General features: G+C 45.4%; 1 protein-coding gene across 7 annotated transcripts in view; it reads right to left on the bottom strand.

Annotated features, from left to right (window-relative positions):
- Positions 1-20759, bottom strand: part of Nexn (nexilin F-actin binding protein) — a 39029-nt gene that overhangs the window by 8361 nt on the left and 9909 nt on the right. For 2 of the 7 annotated variants that reach the window (XM_033758375.1, XM_010605183.3), the window contains exons 2-9: positions 10231-10302; positions 8860-9051; positions 8360-8438; positions 8130-8278; positions 4195-4236; positions 2865-3056; positions 2605-2781; positions 70-258 (exon numbers count right to left, since the gene is read on the bottom strand). In XM_033758375.1, coding sequence (XP_033614266.1) covers positions 70-258; positions 2605-2781; positions 2865-3056; positions 4195-4236; positions 8130-8278; positions 8360-8438; positions 8860-9051; positions 10231-10257 — 1047 coding nt within the window. In that variant the 5' untranslated portion in view covers positions 10258-10302. Of the gene's footprint in view, positions 1-69; positions 259-2604; positions 2782-2864; positions 3057-4194; positions 4237-8129; positions 8279-8359; positions 8439-8859; positions 9052-10230; positions 10303-10415; positions 11113-11146; positions 12239-18374; positions 18522-20759 lie in introns of those variants that run through there. The other 5 variants (XM_019204688.2, XM_010605181.1, XM_010605184.2 and 2 more) reach the window with 5 other exon arrangements.

Raw genomic sequence — 20759 nt, 5'->3', positions numbered from 1 at the left:
CCGCTCAGCCGGTTCCAGCGCTAGCAGAGCCCCGCCCGCCCGGTGCGTCCTGGGAACCCAGAGCCTCACCATGCTCCTCCTGGCTTCGGCAAACACCTTCTTCTCCTCCTCTATTCTCCTCCTGGCCGCCTCTTCTGCTTTCCTCTTCTCCTCTTCTCTCCGCTGTCTTTCCATTTCCTCAAAACCGAGTTTCAGTTTTCCAGGGCGGCACTCTTTAAAACGTCTTTGTGTGTCTTCGTTTTCCTCCTCTTCGTTTTCCTAGCCAGAGAAACAATTCGCTCCTAAGAACCGGGGTTCGTTAACGAGGGCGACGAGCTGCGGCGCTCAAGGCACAGAACCGGCCGCTTCACACACGACTGTTCATGCTCTTAGTGTACTCGGCCAAAATGCCTTTCCCTCTTACCACAGGAAAAACATTCTACGTAAGACAAACTATTTGAAATGCGAAAACTGCCGAATAGAGATACACTCGAGTTAGATGGAACTTCTCAATCAAGCCAAGTTTTAGACAAAATGAAATACTTCAAAAAATCTGAAGGGGTCGTACTGAACACAAACATAAAGTGTGTGTGTGTGTGTGTGTGTGTGTGTGTGTGTGTGTGTGTGCGCGCACTTATGTTGAAGCTGACGTATACCTATGTGGAGCCTTTTAAAGTTCCCATTTTTTAATTTTTAAAGAATTTTTTTTTACTGTGAACTATGACACCTTCCTCATAGTGATCAGGTTCTTATCCGGAACTCTCATAGAAAATTCAAATTCTGGGCCAGGTTGTACGTTGGCAGCAGAGTGGGCTGTCTATTGTAGAGCCTTGCATCCCCAGGCACACCAAAACCAGACAAAAACTTCAAATTTCATGGTTTTCTTGCATTTTAAATTCATTTGAATATTAATTGAAATGTATTATTTGGTTATTGTATTTCTGTTTAAGTTGACTGCCAGCAGTATTATAAAATGTGTAGTCACACAAATGTATACAAAAGTATAAGATTTTCATTAAATGTCCAGAAAATTTACAAAATGCTCTTGAACCTAGGCATTTACCTATTTCTTCAGTATCTACCTCCTCCTTAAACTGCTCCATGAGGGTAAGAATCTTTTTTTAATTTCTATTTTTATGAGTCCACGTGTGCAGGTCATGATGGTTGCGTTCCTTGTGGGAAGTTGGTGCGTGGGGCAGAACACATGTGAACTCTTCTTACTCTCCCCACCATCTTCTGGGCCCCCTTCCTTTTGGAAAAGATCTAGCTCACTTCCTACAATCGGTCTTTTATTTTGCTCTTTACTTAGACTCTGTGTTCCTCATATAAGAGAAACCATGTGGTATTTAGGATTTATGATTTATGTCTGATTTATCTCACTTAACATGGTCTCAGAGGGCATCCAACTTCCTAAAAATAACTCAGATTTAGCCTTATGACAGAATAATACTCCATTGGATTATAAATTCCAAGCTTTATCCATTCACCTGTTAAGATTTTTGAGATATAACCCTTAGACTACCACTGATGAAAACCGATTAAGAAAGTTGTGGTAACTTTAAAAATTACAGGTGTTTCATTTCCAAATTCTTCAAATGAGATTGGGAACCAGGATTTTTTTTGATAAATCTATTCCATACTATGAATAGTTAACATTTTAAAGCATTTAGCAAATTGACAATGTGAAATAGGAAGAAAAGGGCTAAAGGTGTAGGGAAAGTGGGAAGGGTAGGGGAAAGGTAATAAGGGAGAGGAAAAAATAGGAGAAAATGAAAAGATGGAAATTAAGTGTTTGTAAATGGAGAGGGGAGGAGGGGGTGAAGGGAGGGCAGGGACAAGGGGAAAAATGAGAACCAAGACCTGTCATGTAAAGGTACACGATCCCAGTAAGGAATGTAACTGTACTGTATCCCTAAAATGTACCAATAAACACAATGAGGAGAAAATAAATAAGTAAATAAAGCATTTAGCAGATGCCAACAATGTTTTAACTCAATCATTTAAGAAGTTAAGCACTAGGGCCAATCGGGGATTTAGCTCAGTGGTTCTACCACCTCCCTTGCAAGCCCAAGGGCCAAGTTTGATCCCTGGTACCAAAAAAGAAAAAAGTTAAGCACTATTGTTGTTACCATTTTACCCATGAAATCAAGATTTACAGAGTTTAAATTGGGTGTGGTGGTGCACGCCTGTAATCCCACCACTTGGGAAGCTGAGGCAGGAGGATCCCTGTGAGTTCGAGACCAGCCTGGGCTATGTAGTGAGTTCCAGGTCAGTCTCAACTACATAGTGAGACCCTGTCTCAAAAAAACAAAACAAAAAAAGAACTGGAAAATGTCCTGCAACTATGACACTAAATACACTACAGACTGAACTACAGAAAAGAAACTAGGTTTCCTGAGTCACTGTTTTGCAAACATGTATGAATAACAGTATAAAATAAAAATTCAAAGCATATTAGATATAAAATGCCCCAAAGTTGAAACATGAAGACAATACAGATGCATTTTATATGTTGAATATATATATGGTTTCAAAATCAAATAGCCTTGAACGCCGGGGAATAACCCTTCTCTAAAGCTCACCAGCTTCCCCAGTTAATATAAAACCAAGTGGTACATTTCTTACCATCTGCCGCCTGGCTTCCTCAAAGGCTCGCTTCTCTTCCTCTAAACGCTGTCTGGCCTCCTCTTCCGCTTGCTTCTTTCGGAGTTCTTGTCTCTGTTGCTCCAGTTCTTCGAAAGTCAATTTCAGTTTTCCAGGAAAAGGCGATTCTTTTTTTGCCTCATTTTCCACTTCATCATCCTAAGAAAACATGAGATTGACCTGTTAGCCATAAAGGAAAATGCTGTTAAGCAAACTGTTTTCATTGTTCTTTAAAAAATTACCATGACCAATGAAAGACACTTTGCTTCCTTGAGAGAGCACCGCTGTTCCTCGTGTCGGATTTTATCTTCTTCACAGGTAAGCCTTTCTTTTTCATCCTGTTCTTTTTCTAGATCCTCAAAATTCCTCATTTTTCCAGATGTTTTGTATGATTTGACAGGCACCACTGTTATTAGTAGTGAGTCATCTCCTTCCTGTTGTGTAAGAAAGATAAAAAGCTTATATCTTCTTAATAAAATTCAGGTCTTGGGGACTTTACCTCCATCAATGGTGAATTTCGTTTCATTGCCATGAATGTCATTATGAAAGACAAAAAAATATTTATCTTTTTCTACTAATTACTCTTAGATATCTTTCTCGGAACTCACTGTGCATTATTAGTTAATCTTACTGAAATCCACTGCTGACAAGGTCGGAGAAGCATTCCATCCCCTAAAAGGTGGTGTTATTAACTAGTCAGGTGACAGAAGTGACACTGGCGGCTGAGTCACGTGATCCCGCACAGCTCGTGTGCACGTGAGCGGGCTCTACGTCAATTTGATGGTGGATGGATTCAGCTTGAACGCACAAAAAAGTTTCTTCGTGTGATTCTTCACACAGGTTTGCAAATACTTGATAAGACTAGTGTCTAATTTTTAAAACCCCATGAGAGAGCCAACTGATTGACTAAACATTTATAATATAGATACAAATATTTAGGATTTTATCTATTAAAATATTTTTAAATGTTTTAATTCATTTCAGTTAGCCCTACTACATAATCCATTGTTCCAACTTTTCTCAAAAATAAGAGAATTACAAAATGTAATACACGTCCTTTAAATATTTCCAATTTCTGTGGCTATAGTTTTAGGCACACCAGCAAATTGATCTTTAACTTGCTCTGTTAGTGAAAAGGGATAACGAACAGAAACGTGATTGTTGATCGTGGTAACACACACTGTGAGAACCAAAACATAAACTATCAGGAGCGCTGGGGAGAAAAAGACGAACAGTGAAAAGAAATCTGTCTTTAAAATGTTAGCTTTTGACAATCTCAACCGTTAGTAAGAATTCATGAAATATATAGTTTTGGCAGAGTGTCCCAAACTGAGACTTGCTTTTCTAATCCCACTAGGAGAGCAAAACCATTTTCCCTTAAAAACACTAAGCTTTAGAGTTGGAAAGTACAACAGTACACCTTGCCTTTGAAAAAACAGACTTCTTTTTTGTAGTTACTGTTATATAAAATGAAGTAAAGAGAAGCCCTTCTAGTTTTTCTGAGATTACAAGATACTGTGGGAATCAGATAGTTGGAGGTGAGGTGCTTCATGAAAGGAAACGTCTGTTTACCTCGGATCCTGATTCAGTTGCCGTATTGTTTACGTCCTCAATCTATTGAATGAGAATTTCATGTCATTATGTTACATTGGATTTCTGCTTCTTGCTTTTAAACATACAACTGAAAAGGAATTTAGTTGTGACTTACGGTAAATTTTCAAATGTATAATTTTGGAAATATTTCATGTTGTTCCAAATTAGCCAAATGTTTTGTAAATGGAAATTAAACCTTAAATGAATTTTTGCACCTTGAAGTCAATATCCAGGGAACAGCATAGTAAGAGAAAATTAAGATAATGCCTACCTTTGTAAATCTGGAAACTGAATAATGGACCAGAGTCTCTGACCTGGCTGTGAGCTTACCAGCAGCAGTTAGGAATTTAATTAGCAGTTTAAACTGAAATACACAGAAACCTTCCATTACGTGCCCCTGCCCCAACAAAAGGAAAACTGATCATTAGCAATCAACTACTTGTCATGATTATATTTACAACATCAAAATAGGGCAAAAATACAAGTGACCACAATGATGTGATGTAGCATACAGGCTAATTTAGAGGGGAAAGAATTCTAGAACTCAGTGTTTTCTCTGTATGTTGAATAGCTCTGAAAAGGAAAGACTCTCATTTAAAAAGTGAGAACTCTGAAGGGAAAAAATGAAAACAAAGCTTTTGTACATAGGGAGGGAAGGGCCTTGATGGAGGAATGGGATAAAATAAAATAAAATTTATCTTCAAAATTTTTTTAAAAAGAGAACTCACTGGGCACAGTGTAATTCCAGGGTCTTGGGAGGCTGAAGCAGGAGGATCGCAAGTCTGAGGCTAGCCTGGGCAATTTAATAAGACACTGACTCAAAATTTTTTTAAATAAAGTGTTTTAAAGGGCTGGGGATATAGTCCAGTGCAGACCCTGCACTCAGGCCCCAGCAGCACGGTTGACGGGACGCTCATCGCTCACTTGTGCCGTTAACATACACGAGAGGCAGGCAGTGTACCTCCAAAGTAATAAGTGAGAGACGATATCTGATTTAAATACTGCAGTGTTTGCCATTTTAGAAAAACAAGACATGGGCAAGAGGAAAGTAGGGACCGTAAGAAAGTAAAGCTTCACAGGCTGGGTATGTAGTAATTTCCAATACAAAAAGAAAAGAAAGTAAAACTTCAAATTTATAATTATTCTAATTATTTATAATATTAGTGAGTTTGGAAGTATTTGTTCCTTGTGCAACTTAAGGGAATCCTGTCCTACTGTGGTTTACAGTAGGAACTGGGCTGTGTAAGGACTTTCACCTGACTTTCCTATATTCTCTGTCATGGAAAAAATAATATTTTATTTATATAAATAATATATAAATAAATTATTCTGAGCAAATCATTTACTTTTTAAAGTCTACTCTGTACTTTAATAATTTATTTTTAATAAATTCATTCAGAAGCCGGCCACACACACCTGTGATCCCAGCACTTGGGCGGCTGACGCAGGACTGCTGCAAACCTGAGGCCAGCCTGCGCTGGAGGAGACCTTGTCTCAGAAAACCAAAACGATAATAATAATTTCATTCAGGATAATTTCCTTGGTTCCGGAATTACCTGTTAACATTGATTTGCTATGGAAACGGTAAAGGTTTTATTGAATGATGTATTATACAAAGAAAAAAATTACTGGATCTACAATAAAATAATTTCAAAATAGGGCCGGGGATTTAGCTCAGTGGTGGCCTCTCCTGCCTTGCAAGTGCAAGGTCCTGAGTTTCATCCCCGACACCAAACAAAACGAAAAACAACGACGAAAAACTTGCCTTCTAAAAAATACTATCAACTCCTATAAAAATTACATGAAGCTCTCAGTAAAAAGATCCAGACTGGGCTGGGAATTTAGCACAGTGACACCGCACCTGCCTGGAAAGCACAAGGTCCTGAGTTCAATCCCTGGTACAAAAAAAAAAAAAAAAAAAAAAAAAAATCCAGCCTTTGAGAGCACAGGAAAGAGAAACGCAACTTCCTTTTCCTGGATGCCACACCCTCCCCAGATCTACCGCCACTTATGACAAGGTGTTCTGATGCGTTTACAGTTTTTCTTTGCTCGTTTTGAACTATTTCCAAAAGGGCAAAAGATGGAGTCATTTTCTTCAGTAAGCAAGGAGTGCGTGGAAGGGGCCACAGCGTCAGTGCGTTCAGAGAACAGAGCTGCAGGTCAGCCATGATGTCGCCTTCCAGAAGCCACCACTGAAAAGGACTTCCCAGCTGTCCCTTTAACCTACAGCAGGCAACCCCTTTACTTCTTTCCGGGTCAGTTTCTTTTCACCCCTCTCATTTCAAGATCCTCTCCCCTTTCTAAGTTGATGGGCTTCAATTTTTCCCATCTGTGTATCTTTAAAGATAAACATGTAATATTAATATTTTTCCTCAGATTGTTTTTATTCTAACATCCCTGCAATACACAAGTCATATCCAATTTCAATTCATCATAAGCTCCTAGAATCTTTTGTGCTTTGGCCTCAAACTCACGGCTGTGATCCTCCTGCGTGCTGGGAGTGATTACAGGGGTGCACCAAACAGGCCTAGGTCCTACAACTCTAGAACCGGTACTTATCTTGGCAGTCCCTCCTTCACCCCAACCCCCAAACGGAAATCCCAGGGATTTTGTTTGTTTTTGGTAGCAGGGATCAAACTCAGGACCTTGTGCTTGCGAGGCAGGCGCAGCACCACTGAGCCAATCCCTGGCCCCTTTCACAGCATTCTTGCATGTGGATTTGTACAACTGGACTTTGTAAACAACACTAAGATTCTCTTGCCTATCGGCCATCTTCTACTCCTTATATTGAAAGAAACAGTGGATTTTATTAGATCTGAGTGGAAAATATACTTAGATTTTAAATTAAACTTTCCATATTTATAAGATGAAAGTATTTCTAATACCCAGCTCTGTCTACACACCCATAGTCTAACAGGCCCAATATTTTTTTAACCAGGGTTCTCCGGCCCCTGCCACGTTAGCAGACTTTGGAGTAATTAAGTTCTTTTTTAGGATCAGATTTTGTTTGCATCACTCTCTGAAAATCCTATGTCTTCATTATATTCAAACCCACTTTTTCAACACACACACAATTTTTAAAATCATTTTTCTTTTTTTTTGCAACAGGCTCTTGCTTTGTAGTACAGCCTGGCCTTGAACTCTAGGTGATTTTCCTGCCCCAGCCTCCTGAGGGCTGGGGTCACAGGTGTGTGCAACCATACCTGGCCCACACAATTTTTTTGAAAAACCATGGCCTGTGTATTCCATTCCTGAGGCTGAGTTGGCTTTGAAAGGCTTTCAGTGCTGTAAAAGGATACAAAATTTAAAGAGGTAGCTGGGTGTGGTGGCCCAAGCCCGTAATCCAGCACTCAGGAGGCCGAGCCAGGAGGATCCCTGCAAGTTCCAGGCCACCCTGGGCTACAAATCTAGACCCTGTCTCCAAAAAAGGGAGGGGAATGGGAGAGAGGCTATCATCCAAGTCTGTTACATGCATGTACGAAAATGTCATAGTCCTTTTATTCTATATAATTAATATGTGCTAATAGATTTAAAAATAAAAAACTTAAAAGACTAATCTCATGTACAAATTCACTGTTTTCTGTCAAACACCATATATTTAAATTATATATTTTATTCCCTTATTTTGTAATTTATAAAATAATTATATTACCTACCTATATGTTTATAATTTATAATAATTCTCATTTACCATAGTTTTATTTCCTGGTGAATTTTCACATCAAAACGAATGTTAATATTAATGACTGGAAGATCTGAATATTTAAGTATTTTTACTTAAGATGCTGTTTTAGGTTAGCTGCTATAAGTAGGTTTACGTTACACTCAAGTATTTACTGAGGAAACATACTGAGGAGCTTTCCTGGGGAAAATCGGCTTCAGAAGCAAACACCAAGTTAGTATGGCGCGTGTACCTGCTCGGCCCTTTTTGCTAGTTCTCGCTGTATTTTCCTCTTCTCTAACATATCCTGCTCCATCCTGCGTCTCCGTTCCTCCTCTGTCCTCTTCCTTTGTTCCTCTTGTCTTTGCTTCTCCATTTCAGCAAATCTGCCTTTCACAGTCCCTGGAGAACCCGAAACAGCCTTCGGTACTCTGTTCCTTTGTTTCGCACCTCCGCTCAGGACCTACCCCTCCGGCTCCTTACCCGTCAGCTTCGGGACGTAAGCCTTTTCTGCCTTAGAAGACACTTCCTCCTCGTCGTCGGAAGCAAGCATGGCCTTCATCTAGAAGGGAGCACAGATGGGTGTGAGCACAGGGCCGGGTCGCCTCCCCACCCCGAGTCCGAGCCCCGGAAATGAGTTCATAAACAGGCCCACAGCGTGCACAGCCCCTGATGATAAAGTAGGACCACCCTGCCCGTACGTGGGAGCAAGTGGACTGAAAATCTGACTTGTTTACTTCCTGAATTGTCCATTTCATCTTTTCAGACCAGGACTGACTGCAGGCGACTGAAACGGCAGAAAGTAAAACTGCAGATAAGGGGGCTACTACTACCCAGGCAGGCTACGAACGAGCTGCCAGACACAGAGACATCCCTCAGTTCTAGTAGACAGGGACTGTTACGGGCACATTACACGACGACATGAAACCGAGTGGAAGGTAAAAATGAAAATGAATGTTAGCACGAAAATAAAGTGAAATAACCTCCTGCTTTCTCCTGTTCCATTCTCTCTCTCTAATGTACTGTTCTTTTCTTCTTTGCTTTTCGTCTCTAGATCGCCTTTGGTTTCTTTCTTCCCTGGCCTTCTGCATGGCTTCAAACTTATCCTTTACGTCCCCCTGGCCAAGTTTGGGCACATAGGACTTGGGGACAGGTTTAGATGAAGAAAGCAGAATCTTCGTTAGAAGAAAGTAGAGAGAAGAGAGTTTGAAAAAAAGACAGGAAGAAAATTAGGTAAAGATTAAGAATAAGCAGTATGAAAGCACTTATTCAAACAGAAAAAGAAATGAGCTCCAAACCTTTATTTGAACCACTACATCCTAATTAGGTAATCACTACAACCCCAGTGTGGAAAATAAAATTACAGAAAATAGGAGGAAATATCAACATAAAATTCTTCTTTAGGGAAGAAATCCTGCTCTGTGAGTAGCATTCCACCAAACACCAATAAAATATAAAAATCGAAAACTGAAATCTAATGAGAAGACAACCTGCTTTTTTTTTGCCCAGCTTCATTATTAATGGTTCAGATCTGACTTCACTTGTTTAAAGGTTACCAAGACTAACTTCAGTAAAAGATGAGGGTGTTTTGGCCTTATTTTATCATTTTGTTTTTGTTTTTGAGACAGGGTCTTGCAATGTAGTCCAGGCTGGCCTGGAACTCGAGGCATCCTCCTGTCTCGGCCTTCCAAGCTGAGGTTTTTTAACTTTGTCATTTTAGGATGTCAGTAACTGAGATTGTTTTAAAATTCTCAGTAACTACAGCATAAAACCAAAGAAAAAGCTAAGAGAAACATTACTGTAGCTCCTAAAAGAACGATGCTCACAGAAGAGTCATCATTTTCTCCTGGGAGTGTAAGTCAAATCTGTTTTGTTTTGCTTTTTCAATACTGAGAGAATAACTACTTTTTTGAGGGGGGATACTGGGGATCAAACTCAGGACCTTGTCCTTGCGAGGCACGCAGCAGAACCACTGAGCTGAATCCCCGGCTCTAATAACTTCTAAGCCTCACCAAGACTTATTATTTTTTTTTTTTTGTACCGGGGATTGAACTCGGGTCCTTGCGCTTGCCAGGCAGACCACCGAACCGCTGAGCTAAATCCCTGGCCCAAGACATTTTCAATTCTGTTCAAGGAGCCAGGCATCACGTCCACCCCACTCCATTCACAAGCTTAGAAATCTATGCTTCCTAGACTCCCAGTGAAAATACTGACCCAAGCGCAGCTGGCGGTCGTATCTCTTCTTTTCATCTCACTTTATGCTATTAAATCACGAGTTTGAGTGCCCTTTCAGTGATGCTACAGTCAAGCTTACATCTCCCTCTTTTCTCTTTTTTTAAGCTTGTGAGACTTACCTCAGCCTTTTGGGAAATATCGTTCATGTTTGCTCTGTGTGGTTTTAGGCTGATGATGCTTTATTTTTGCACCTGAAAAAAAATGTTTAAATATTTTATAACAATTTGAATGACCCTTATTTAAAGTTTCTGTAAACAGAAACAGCATGTTAATTTCTCCTAAATAATGCAAGCAAGTAACAAACCGTGATAACCTTCAGCTCCTTTTCCCAAGAGTCAGGGCACAGACAACACAGGTCCGTGGTGTTAGAGATTCCTGGGTGAACTATCAGGTGAAAGGGTGCGTACTCTGCAAATATCCAGCATATTACCCCACAAAATGTCAAGTAGGTTAAGGTGGTTGATCATGTTTTTGGACCTATCAGTCTTCATCTATCAAAATTTTCTCTCTCTCCCTTTCATCCCATCATTTTGTTTTGTATAATTTCAGGATACCCATATACACGTGATTGTAGCACCTTCTTCTGGAATTATCCTTTCGCCAGTACAAAATTTCCGTCTTCATCAGGCATGGCGGTGAAGAAGGAAAGAAGGAAGGAAGTGAGGGAGGAAGGGAAAGAAAAAAGAAGGAGGGAGGAAGAGAGAAAGACAAAGAAATCCCCCTTCTTCATCTTGAACTTTTCTAATATTAAAATAGCCACACCAACTTTCCCAGGTTTACGGTTGGGTGTACAATTTTCTATCCATTTACTTTCAACTTATTTCTTTTTTTATTAATTAAGAATCTCTCTGAGAAATAGCATATAATGGACCTTGCTTTTTTATTATGTCTGCATTTCAATTTCAGTATTTCATCCATTACCACTGGGTCTGCTACCTCACAGTTACTTTCTTGAGATTGGGGCCTCACTGTGTTGCCTAGGCTGGTCTCAAAATCCCGGGCTCCAGTGAGCCTCCTGTCTCAGCCTCCCTGTACCTGGGTCTACAGGCAGCTGTTAGAGTGGCTTCTAGGCCTAGTCTCGCTCCGATCGCGCCCATCCGGTGCTCCTCGGCTTCCCCATGCTCTGTGCGCTCTCCGCGCCGTAACCACCGCAGGCCTCTTCTCCCCGCAGCCGCGCCTCGGCCGGGCTCAGTGTAGACGCCTGCAGATCGGCCTCGCCTCGACGCCTGCAGATCGGCCTCTCCGAGGCGAGGCCGCTTGCGGGCCAGTCTCGCCCTGGGCCACGGAGCTCAGGCTGGCTCCTCTCGCTCGCGTTTCGGTTCCTTCCGGCCTTCGTGTGGCGTTTTTAACCCTGAACCGTCTTCCGTTGTCTGAACGTTTATTTCCCCGCTCCTCTACTGGATACAACATGGCGGTTCCCTCCGGATAACGACCAGGCGGCGGGGCCGCGGGCCACGCGGTAGGAACACGTTTAGATTTGAGGAGAGCAGCCGTCAAAGTGTGCGTCCCCCAGCACGGATGCGAACCCGCACTTGGGAGTGTCCGACTCCCCGACTTTCCCGCTCTACCAAGTGGACGGCGGCATCTCGCCGCGGGGTGTGTGCGCCGTGCTGGGGGCGAGACCCGGGGCCTCCACACGGATCACATCCCCTTATTTAAAAGGGTGCTGAAACGGTGTCGCTGGGCTGCCCAGGAAGGACGCCGACTTGCCATCCTGCCTCGGCCTCCCAGGATCATAGGCGCGCACCACCGCATGGAGCCGCGCGCGCGTGTGTGCGTGTGTGCGCGTGCGCGCGCGTGTGTGCGCGAGCAGTGGTGGGGATCAATCCCGGGGCCTCGTGCCCGCCAGGCAAGGGCCCTGCCGCGGGGCCACATCCCAGCGCCGAGAGTCTACTGAGGCCTCGGTGAGGCCGTGAGCACTGCTGGGCCTGCGACTTCCTGCATATTTGGGTGAAGGTCCTTGCTCCGATGTCCTTGGCCTTCGGTGTCGTGAGGAGGAGGAGGTCAGCCGCAGACCCCGGGTCACCCGCTCCTGTGACCCCAGGAGTTTCGCTCCGTTCACCTTTTCCCCGTGGCCTGCGTGGGGCGGACCCGTGGAGGAGCTCAGCTGTGTCCGGGGGCCGCACCGTCGTCTCTCGCGCGCCGCTCCGGCGATCACGTGGGCCCCGCGGTCATCGCCCGCTGCCGCCGGAAGGGGGCGCTGCCGTACAGTAAGCTATTTTGAGAGCTCACATTCACTGACCTATCAAGTATACTGTTATGATTGTTTTATTTACTTGCTTGTTTAGGTTTTTGGAGATGAGGTCTCGTTACGCAGTTCAGGCTGGCCTTCCTCTCACTCGCCGCTCCGGCGATCACGTGGGCCCCGCGGTCATCGCCCGCTGCCGCCGGAAGGGGGCGCTGCCGTACAGTAAGCTATTTTGAGAGCTCACATTCACTGACCTATCAAGTATACTGTTATGATTGTTTTATTTACTTGCTTGTTTAGGTTTTTGGAGATGAGGTCTCGTTACGCAGTTCAGGCTGGCCTTCCTCTCACTATTTAGCCCAGGCTGGCCTCAAATTCGTGGTGATCCTCCTGCCTCAGCCTCCCGAGTGCTGGGATTACAGGCGTGCACCACTACAGTAATGGTCCTATGCAGAGGAAAGAAGGCAGAATAGATAGGGCTGGAACGACCCACGGCCTCTGGCCTCCTGGGGTCCTGCGGTGTACCCCTGAGGGAGCTGCTGGACGTCGTGAACTCATACTCTGTCATCTTTGTTCTCTCTCCAAATCGCGCTGGTTGTTCTGGATCTTTCCTCCCTCCACATAAACTATAAAATCTGTTGGTCAGCATCCACGAAATAAGTTGTGAGGCTTTTTTGATGGCGGCCACCTTGAACCTGCACACGGACTTAGGGAGAACTGCCAGGTTCACAACAGTCACTGCGTCTCCTGGTTCCTGCACGTGTCCTGCTCTCCGAGACGTCTCCTGCTTGTAAAGAGGATTATTCTGCAGGCCTCCGAGGACGGCGGCCGTTGCTAGCGTGCAGAAACAGCTCCGCGCTCCGGGCACAGCCTGCAGCCCTGCCTCTCACTCCCACTTCTGCCGGCTCCGCAGCGGCGTCCCGTTCCCGTTCCCTCACACGCAGACGCTGCGCCACCGCGCCACCGGCAGCACAGATCTCCTTTCTGCCTCCTGTGTTTGACCCAGATTTCAGCTCTTGTCCTTTCCTTCCCACTCTAATTCTTCTCCAGTGACTTAATGCACTCTGTAGCTCCGATTACCCGCTCAGCCTCCTCTCTCTTCAGCCCTCCCTCCCACACCCCCCCTGCTGAAGCACTGCCATGACTCAGCCTCCCCAGCTGCAATAGCTTGACGTTCTTCTCGTCCGCTTGTCCCTCAGCTAACTCTTACTCACTCAGTTCTCCGATAAGTTGTCGGGTCCCCAGGAACTTTCCTGAGACTCGGAGGCGCTTCTCCGCCATCTACAGTGCCACCCCGCCCTCCTGACCTCCTCCTCCCCAGAATGCAAAATCTGTGCTGGAGACTCCATTTCCGCGGACCCCTGTATCCACAGCACCTCGCGTGTGCTCCGCCACAGGAGGCCCGTGCCGACTGTGTGAAGCTTTCCAACTCCCAGCTGAAGCTCTATAAATGCTTAAAGACTGCAGATAAAGCAGCCAGCTCTTACGAATACTGCTGTGAAGGAACACGATATAAACCGAACATGCCATTCATTACATCAACGTTTGTTAAGCATCTGCTATGTGTCAGGCATTGAGAAACACAGTACTGAACAGACAGACCCAGTCCCTACTCTTATGGGATGTTTCGTTGTTTGTTTGATTTTTGCAGTACTGGGTGTTGAACCCAGGGCCTTTGCACATGCTAGGCAAGTACTGTACCATGAGCCACACCCCTGGCCCTCTAGTCTCATGTTCTTAATGGCCTCTCGGCAAAATTTCTCAACAAAAGCCTCGGAGCAGCATTTTTAAGTGGTCTAGCACACTGTTGAAAAACACTGGCAAGGCTTGAACACAAGACCTGAGACAGGACTGGAAGGCCACACACACTACACTCTGACCTTGTCACACACCTAAGCCCAGTGACTTCCGCTCTCCATCTGCGTGTGGCCCTTCCCTCACTGCTGCACCTGGGTACTTCCTGCTCCTTGCCACGCTACAGCAATGGAGCTACAGCCGAAAACAAACTCTGAAAGCTTTCCAGCCTTCAGCTTTTACTCTCCTACGAAACTGTCCATACTACATGTTTAAATTACCTGTTGAACATTTACAGAAAATTATACAATTATTCTTTTAGAAACACTCTCAAATCCCACGTATCACACATTACAATCATACTTCAATACCTGGGTTTCTTTGGTTTGGTGTTCTGAGCCAGGGTCTCACTGTGTAGCCCAGGCTGGCCCGGAGCTCACATTTTACCCACCTCAGTCACTTTCCTGCTTCTGTACATCAGCCGCCAGCAATTCGCTTGCTAGTCCATAAATTTATGTAGAATTTGCCTTCAGCACAGTGGTGTCAGGTCCTCCTCCAATTCCTCGTTGTTATGCTCACCAGAGCATTCAGTTTTATTTACTCCCCACATCTCACTATATTCTCCATTAATAATCTTGCAAAACGAGAAACTCCAAAATCCCAAGCACTCGCTTCAACAGTTTTCTTTCCTCTAGAATCCCAGGGCACACTTTCACGTTATCCATTCTTTTCAACAAGTACCAGCCGCCAAGGGTGATGGGGACACAGTCGCTCAGCTGCTGTGGGCGGCTGTCCTAATGTCGCTGCCTCAGAGCTTTTAACAGATACACAGGGTCAGAACAGTGGCTGTGCAGGCGCATCGCCCCTACCAGAACGGGGTTCCTCACAGCTCTTCCTATAGAGAACGCGCCCTGCGCCTGCTGTCCTTTGGCCCTCGAGGTTCCCGGCTGAGACCTGGCCCTGCACTCCCCGTCCCACTGTCCCCCCAAGGTCAGCCGGGCCTCATGGCCTGGAAGGGGTCCCACCTCTCTTCTCACAGAGATCAAGCCTATCTGTGATAAGAGATACCTCCAAGGACCAGGGACGTAGCTCTAGGTGGCACCGCGCCTGCCTCACGAGCACAAGGACCCGAGTTCGATCACTGGTACCAAAAGAAAAAAAAAAAAGGGCTTACATTTTTAGTTTACAGAATGCTTTATTTAGCTAACATACGAAAGTATATGAACGCATAAAAAAATAAGCTCTGATGTTTAAGAAAATGCCCCTTCTGGAAGAAAGGCTATGAATTACACGCCTGGATCTCAAACTCTCCAGGCCCAGGGCTAAAGTGTTGGCCTGTTATGGAGGCTCCGAGGTGACTTGTTTATACAAATTATATCTGTGATACGTACTGTATTAGCAATTAAAACAGAAAAACGTTTAAGTATGTCACTTAAAATAAGAACCCATTATCGATATTAACATTTAGAAAAAAGTAACTTTTCCAAAATAAAATAAGTGTGTTGTTGTTTTATATTTTTTAAAAAGTCTTTCTATGTGGCTTGATAAAAGGCAGATGTTCTCATATCTGCTTCTACATCCGAACTATTGGGATCTATTGTTTTGATTGAAGTCTATAAAGCAAACACAACCTCGTGCACATAAGTAGCTGGAGGAGGAGGAACTCCATTGACCTCTCAAGGGTGCTGGGGTCTCAGAGACTCGAGGCCACATCTGGAGATTTGCTGAATTATGGAAATGAACATCCGGTCAAAGCAGGTCAGTTCTCACAGTGGCAAGGCAGAGATTAGACTGAGCACTTCTCGCTGTGGTTTAGAGTGAGAAGTGAAAACTGCTTTGGTTTTTTAAGGCAGGGTCTCAGTCTGTGGCTCACGCTGGTCTTGAACTCACTGTGTAGCCCAGACTGGCTGGAACTCACAGTGATCCTCCTGCCTCAGCCTCCCGAGTGCTGGGACCACGCTCGGTGAAAACTGATTTAACAGTTTAATTCCTATGCTCGGTAACCTGAAGGCCACAGGTCTCTAGCTGGAGTCTTGTCCCTTCAGGATGTGGACTTTCCTCCTCTGTCTGAGCAGCAGAGGCCCTGGGTCCCTGACTGCCTTACAGGGCCGCAGCAAGCGCCAGACACACACTGCTAGGTGCACTCCCTCCGGCCCGCTGGATGTTGTCCAGAACGAGCATCCGAAAGTGTGCCTGCCATGGGCAAGGCCCGGCTGCAGTGCCCAGCGAGCCCTCACAGGAAAGAAGATTAGGATTTGAGAAAAAACCCTGACCTGAGCGGTGCTTCCAGTAAGGAGAACAGACGGCCCATCGGTCAGAGTTTGGTCACAGTGGAGGAGAGGCCCAGGAGGGCCTTTCCAGCACAACGAGTATCCACGCTTACAATCCAGTACCAGGGGGCAGAAGAATCTGCTGATGCCCAACTTCATCCTCTTTGAACAGATAAGAGGAAGAGACAGCCCCGGAGGCCAAGTACGGCTGGTGGGAGAAGCTGAAGGCCCCACCGCTACTTACAATTAATTCCAGGCAGGAAGTGTGGGAATAGCGGGGCTTACCCAGAGCAAGAAAAGGATCCGGGGTGGTGAGGAAGAGAGGGCGATAGGCGAGTCAGAGCACGGGGAATGAGCAGGACTTCACAAGGCACACCGGGGCGAGGGTGTGCACAAAGAGAAGCAAACGGTAACGAGGTGCCCAGCGCCCTCACAAGTGTGTGGGGGCCTAAGCTGGCCAGCGAATCCAAGCCAGAAAGACAAGCTGGGCACAGACCGGCCAGGTCTGATGCCGTATTTTAGGCAGTTCAGACTTGGGATTGTAGGCAACGGCAGGTCAGCAAGGTCTGTTTGTAGCAGAAGCACGCCTTAGTCAGGTACACGCTGCAGGAAGACAGGGAGGGAGGGAGGGACTCCTAACGGTGCAGAGACCGGAAATGAGATGGGCAAAGACAAGGGAGAGGAGGAGAAGTAGTGATCTTGCCAACAGGAGACAAGGGACAGAAATAGGACAGGAGCATCAGAAATGAAAAGCTAGAAGAGACATTGGCAAAGTGGCGCTGACAGGACACAGAGACCCATTACTCATCGAACAAGTATTTGTTAAGTTCCTACTTTGTGCCAGGCACCGTCCTAGGCTGCGGGGAGATAAAAGTGAATAGAAGACACAGGCCCTCTCTCCGACCGGGACACTCAGGTGGCCACGGGGCGTGGTGTCCCAGGGGTTCTAGAACTGATTTTTTTAAGGTTCTTGCAAGTCACATAGTTCAACCCCTTTATTTACCATGGAAGAAATGAGAGACACAAAGATATTCAGGGACTTAGCAAAGGTTATAAGCTGCTGAATAGCAAAGCAAAGAACTAGACTCCAGGCCTTGACTTTCAGTCATTCCGTCAGTCACTATGGTTACTTAGCACATTACATATATAAGTAATATGCCCTATGGAGATACCAACTTTGATGTCAAATGGCATAGTAATTACGAAACAGACTTCAAGAAGTGTTTGCAAATGACCTAATGACTTGATAACAACAATTTCCAGGTTGGGTACTGTATTAAGATCCGGAGCTCACGCTCCTCTATGAGAGAAATCCTAAGCTTCACCGGGGACTACACCAGTTAATATAGCAGATCTCCCTGTGTGTAGGGAGGGAACCGGAGCCCCAGAACCCCTTCCCTCCCCTCCCAGTGGGCCCCGCCCACAGCAAATTCTTCCCAAAATACACACGGTAATGCCTTGGCTCTAGAATTTCAGCAGACCTATGTTTAACCTCTAATTTTTCTAAATTTAATTTCCCTTCATGTTTTAGACATGCAATTAAAAGTATTTCAAGAGTAGCAAATAATGCTGAAATCAAGAAAAGAATCTGCAAGCGTAGCTCTTCACCACCTACAGCAACTGCTTCGCTGTGGGAAGCATCAGCTTCTTCCCGGGGAGGACGGACAGACTGCCACAAGGGCCACAGCCCTAAATGTACAGACCCTGAACCCCAGCCGGCTTTGTCTGAACTCGTAAGACAGGTTTAACGGCCACCCTTAACTCTACACCACAAGTGGATGTCAATTCTTACCCTCTTGGGAACAAACAAACAAACAAACAAACAACGTTCTGCTCTTCATAAAAGGTGAGCCTGAATTTTTATTACAGCACAAGAAACTTAAATGTAAATATTTAGCCGTAGTATAGTCACCGAATGAAGACTCCGACCTTATACTTTAAGAATTATGCCAGAAAACCTGCCGAAAACCTCATCACAACACAAAAATTAAAAAGCAAACCCCTATTTTACCTATTCGAAATAGACGGTTTGCTCCTACGGATGCACCGCGTCCCACCGAAAATCCAGTCTTCCCTTCCGCGTGCCCGATTTTCTTCGGAAGCGACCACGCGACCCTATGCGTCCCATGTACTGGACACAGCGCTCCGGCCCCTCCCGGGCCCACGGGTGACAGCCTCGTGTTGTGGGTCCCACACGGCACGACGCACACCGCAGTGCAAACTCCACTTGTGCTGGAGCCAGGGGGTGAAGGGGCAGCAGCAAAAGTGTGGGACCGGAAATGAGTCCCGCTGAGAAACCACTGCCGCCTGCCAAAGGCCGCGACCAGACCGAGACGATGGAATCGGAATCGCAGCCAGACGGGGTGGTCGAGCGCGCAGCTACGGGAGCAACCAAAACGGAAGCCTGGGCTTCCCAGTCGCCCTCCCAAGCAGAGGGCTGCGGGCGCTGCAAGGGCAACAGGATCCTTCCCTGGGGACAGAGCCGGGGACGGCCCAGGCCTCCCGCTCCAACACGTCAGGAAATCAGCCCCGGAGTCCCTTCCTCTCCCTGTCCCGGCTCTGGGCATCTGGGAGAGCTCCCAAGCACTTTTCAAAAGGAAAGGGAAAATAGCTACTACGAGCTCCCGGGACAGACTAGTGTACCTGAAATAGCTCCCCCAGGCTTTCTCTATCCTGCAAGTGATTTGTTTTTTATCCTGCTTGATTTGTTTTGGTGACTGATAGAGATCCAGATCCCTTTCAAGCTGTCATCGGTGAACGCTAACCCTTCCTTTTCAAGGCACAGGATCCAGGAACAGTCGCTAACCCAGGATGGCCACATCTAACGTGCAGGTGCTCGCAGGGTGTGGTGGCACCCGCCTGTGAGTGAGCCCAGCACTCTGGGAGGCTGGGGCAGGAGGACCGAAAGTTTGAACCCAGCCTCAATTTAACAACTTAGTGGTGGGCCTAACCTCAAAGGAGAGCACCTTCTCTAGTATCCACGGCTTAAACCCTAAATAAAACACAGTCGCGAAGATGTGGCCATCCAGCCACGGAAAAGGGGAGGTGGACTCCCCGGGGTGGCCCTGCAGCTGCCCCGGGGCCAAGGTCACCAGCAACTACGCCTTGTGCTTGAATCCCAGTAACCCTCTCAAGTGTGTGCGAGGCCTGTGGCATACGTTACAAAACCAGAAAACCTGGCAGCAGCTACACAAGGGATGAAACGGAAGCAGAAATAAAATCGTTGCAAATGTTGAAAGTCATTTTTCCCTCTGAATTACAAACTACCACGCTGTGTGTGGGGGGCCACATAATCACAAAATACACCCAAAGCCCTCTTTCCTGCTGCTCTTTTAGAGCGGCCTGTCTGCTATGCACTTTTCTATATTCACTGTATTTTCTCTTTTTAGGCACGTAAAGCTCTCACGTGATTATTTCAGCAACACTTTGTATTCCTGTAGGGTGTTTCAAAGATATGAAGTAGGTTTTTTTCATTGATGAAGCACGTATACCATTTCAGGCCACTTGGGTTCTAAGCAACCTAAATCCCCAATCTCTTCCAAATCTATATATATTTAGTTTTCATTTTGCTCACAGATGAAATGCTAACCTAAATACTTCAAGAGAAATTTCAGGAGAAAAATACCGTTCAGAAACCTAGATAATGCATTCCTTTGTTGATGCTAAATATAGTCAGCTCAGGATGACATACATTTTGACAAGGATCAGCCTTACATGTCAAATTTTCAAAAATAGCACAAATTCCATTTTAAGGTGCACAGAAATAATTGCTACTCACTACATTTCAATTGAAAATGAATTTAAATCTATAAAAAGTGCATTGTATCAAAAACTAATGAGGAAAACTGGATTGAAAAGAAACTGTTGTGATTTGATCATGGTTCTTTAGGTGAGTTGTGGGTAAAACAAGAATTGCACTGATGTTTCTTAAAATTATTTCTCAGGAAAAACAATTATTCCTCAGAAGCATCAGTCAAAATGTAAGATACAGGGCCGGGGATTTAGCTCAATGGTGCCGCGCCTGCCTCGCAAGGGCAAGGTCCTGAGTTCGATCCCCGGTACCAGGGAAAAAATAAATAAGAATAAGATACTTTCAGAAACTGGTGCCAAGGAAGAAGAATCTTAAATGAGTTGCAATGAATAATCAAAGTTCATTTATATTAGAGGTTCTCTTTCCCTAAAGTATTTTTTCCTTCATTTGATTAATTACACATTTTCCCCCTACCAATACCGGGAAAGGCAAAAGACTTTCAAAAAGGAGCATCCTGAGTGACTCCCCGCCGCGATGTAACCCCAAAGGGGCACGAAGACTCCGGGGGAGCTGGGCGGCCCCTCGGTGGGTGCCGAGACCTGAGGCCGACTCGGTCCCGGCCAAACGCGGCTCCCACTCGCCCCG

This window comes from Fukomys damarensis, unplaced genomic scaffold (assembly GCF_012274545.1).
Source record: "Fukomys damarensis isolate Sample0158 unplaced genomic scaffold, DMR_v1.0_HiC HiC_scaffold_33, whole genome shotgun sequence".
NCBI classification, from domain to species: Eukaryota; Metazoa; Chordata; class Mammalia; order Rodentia; family Bathyergidae; genus Fukomys; species Fukomys damarensis.
This window is presented reverse-complemented; position numbering and strand designations above follow the sequence as displayed.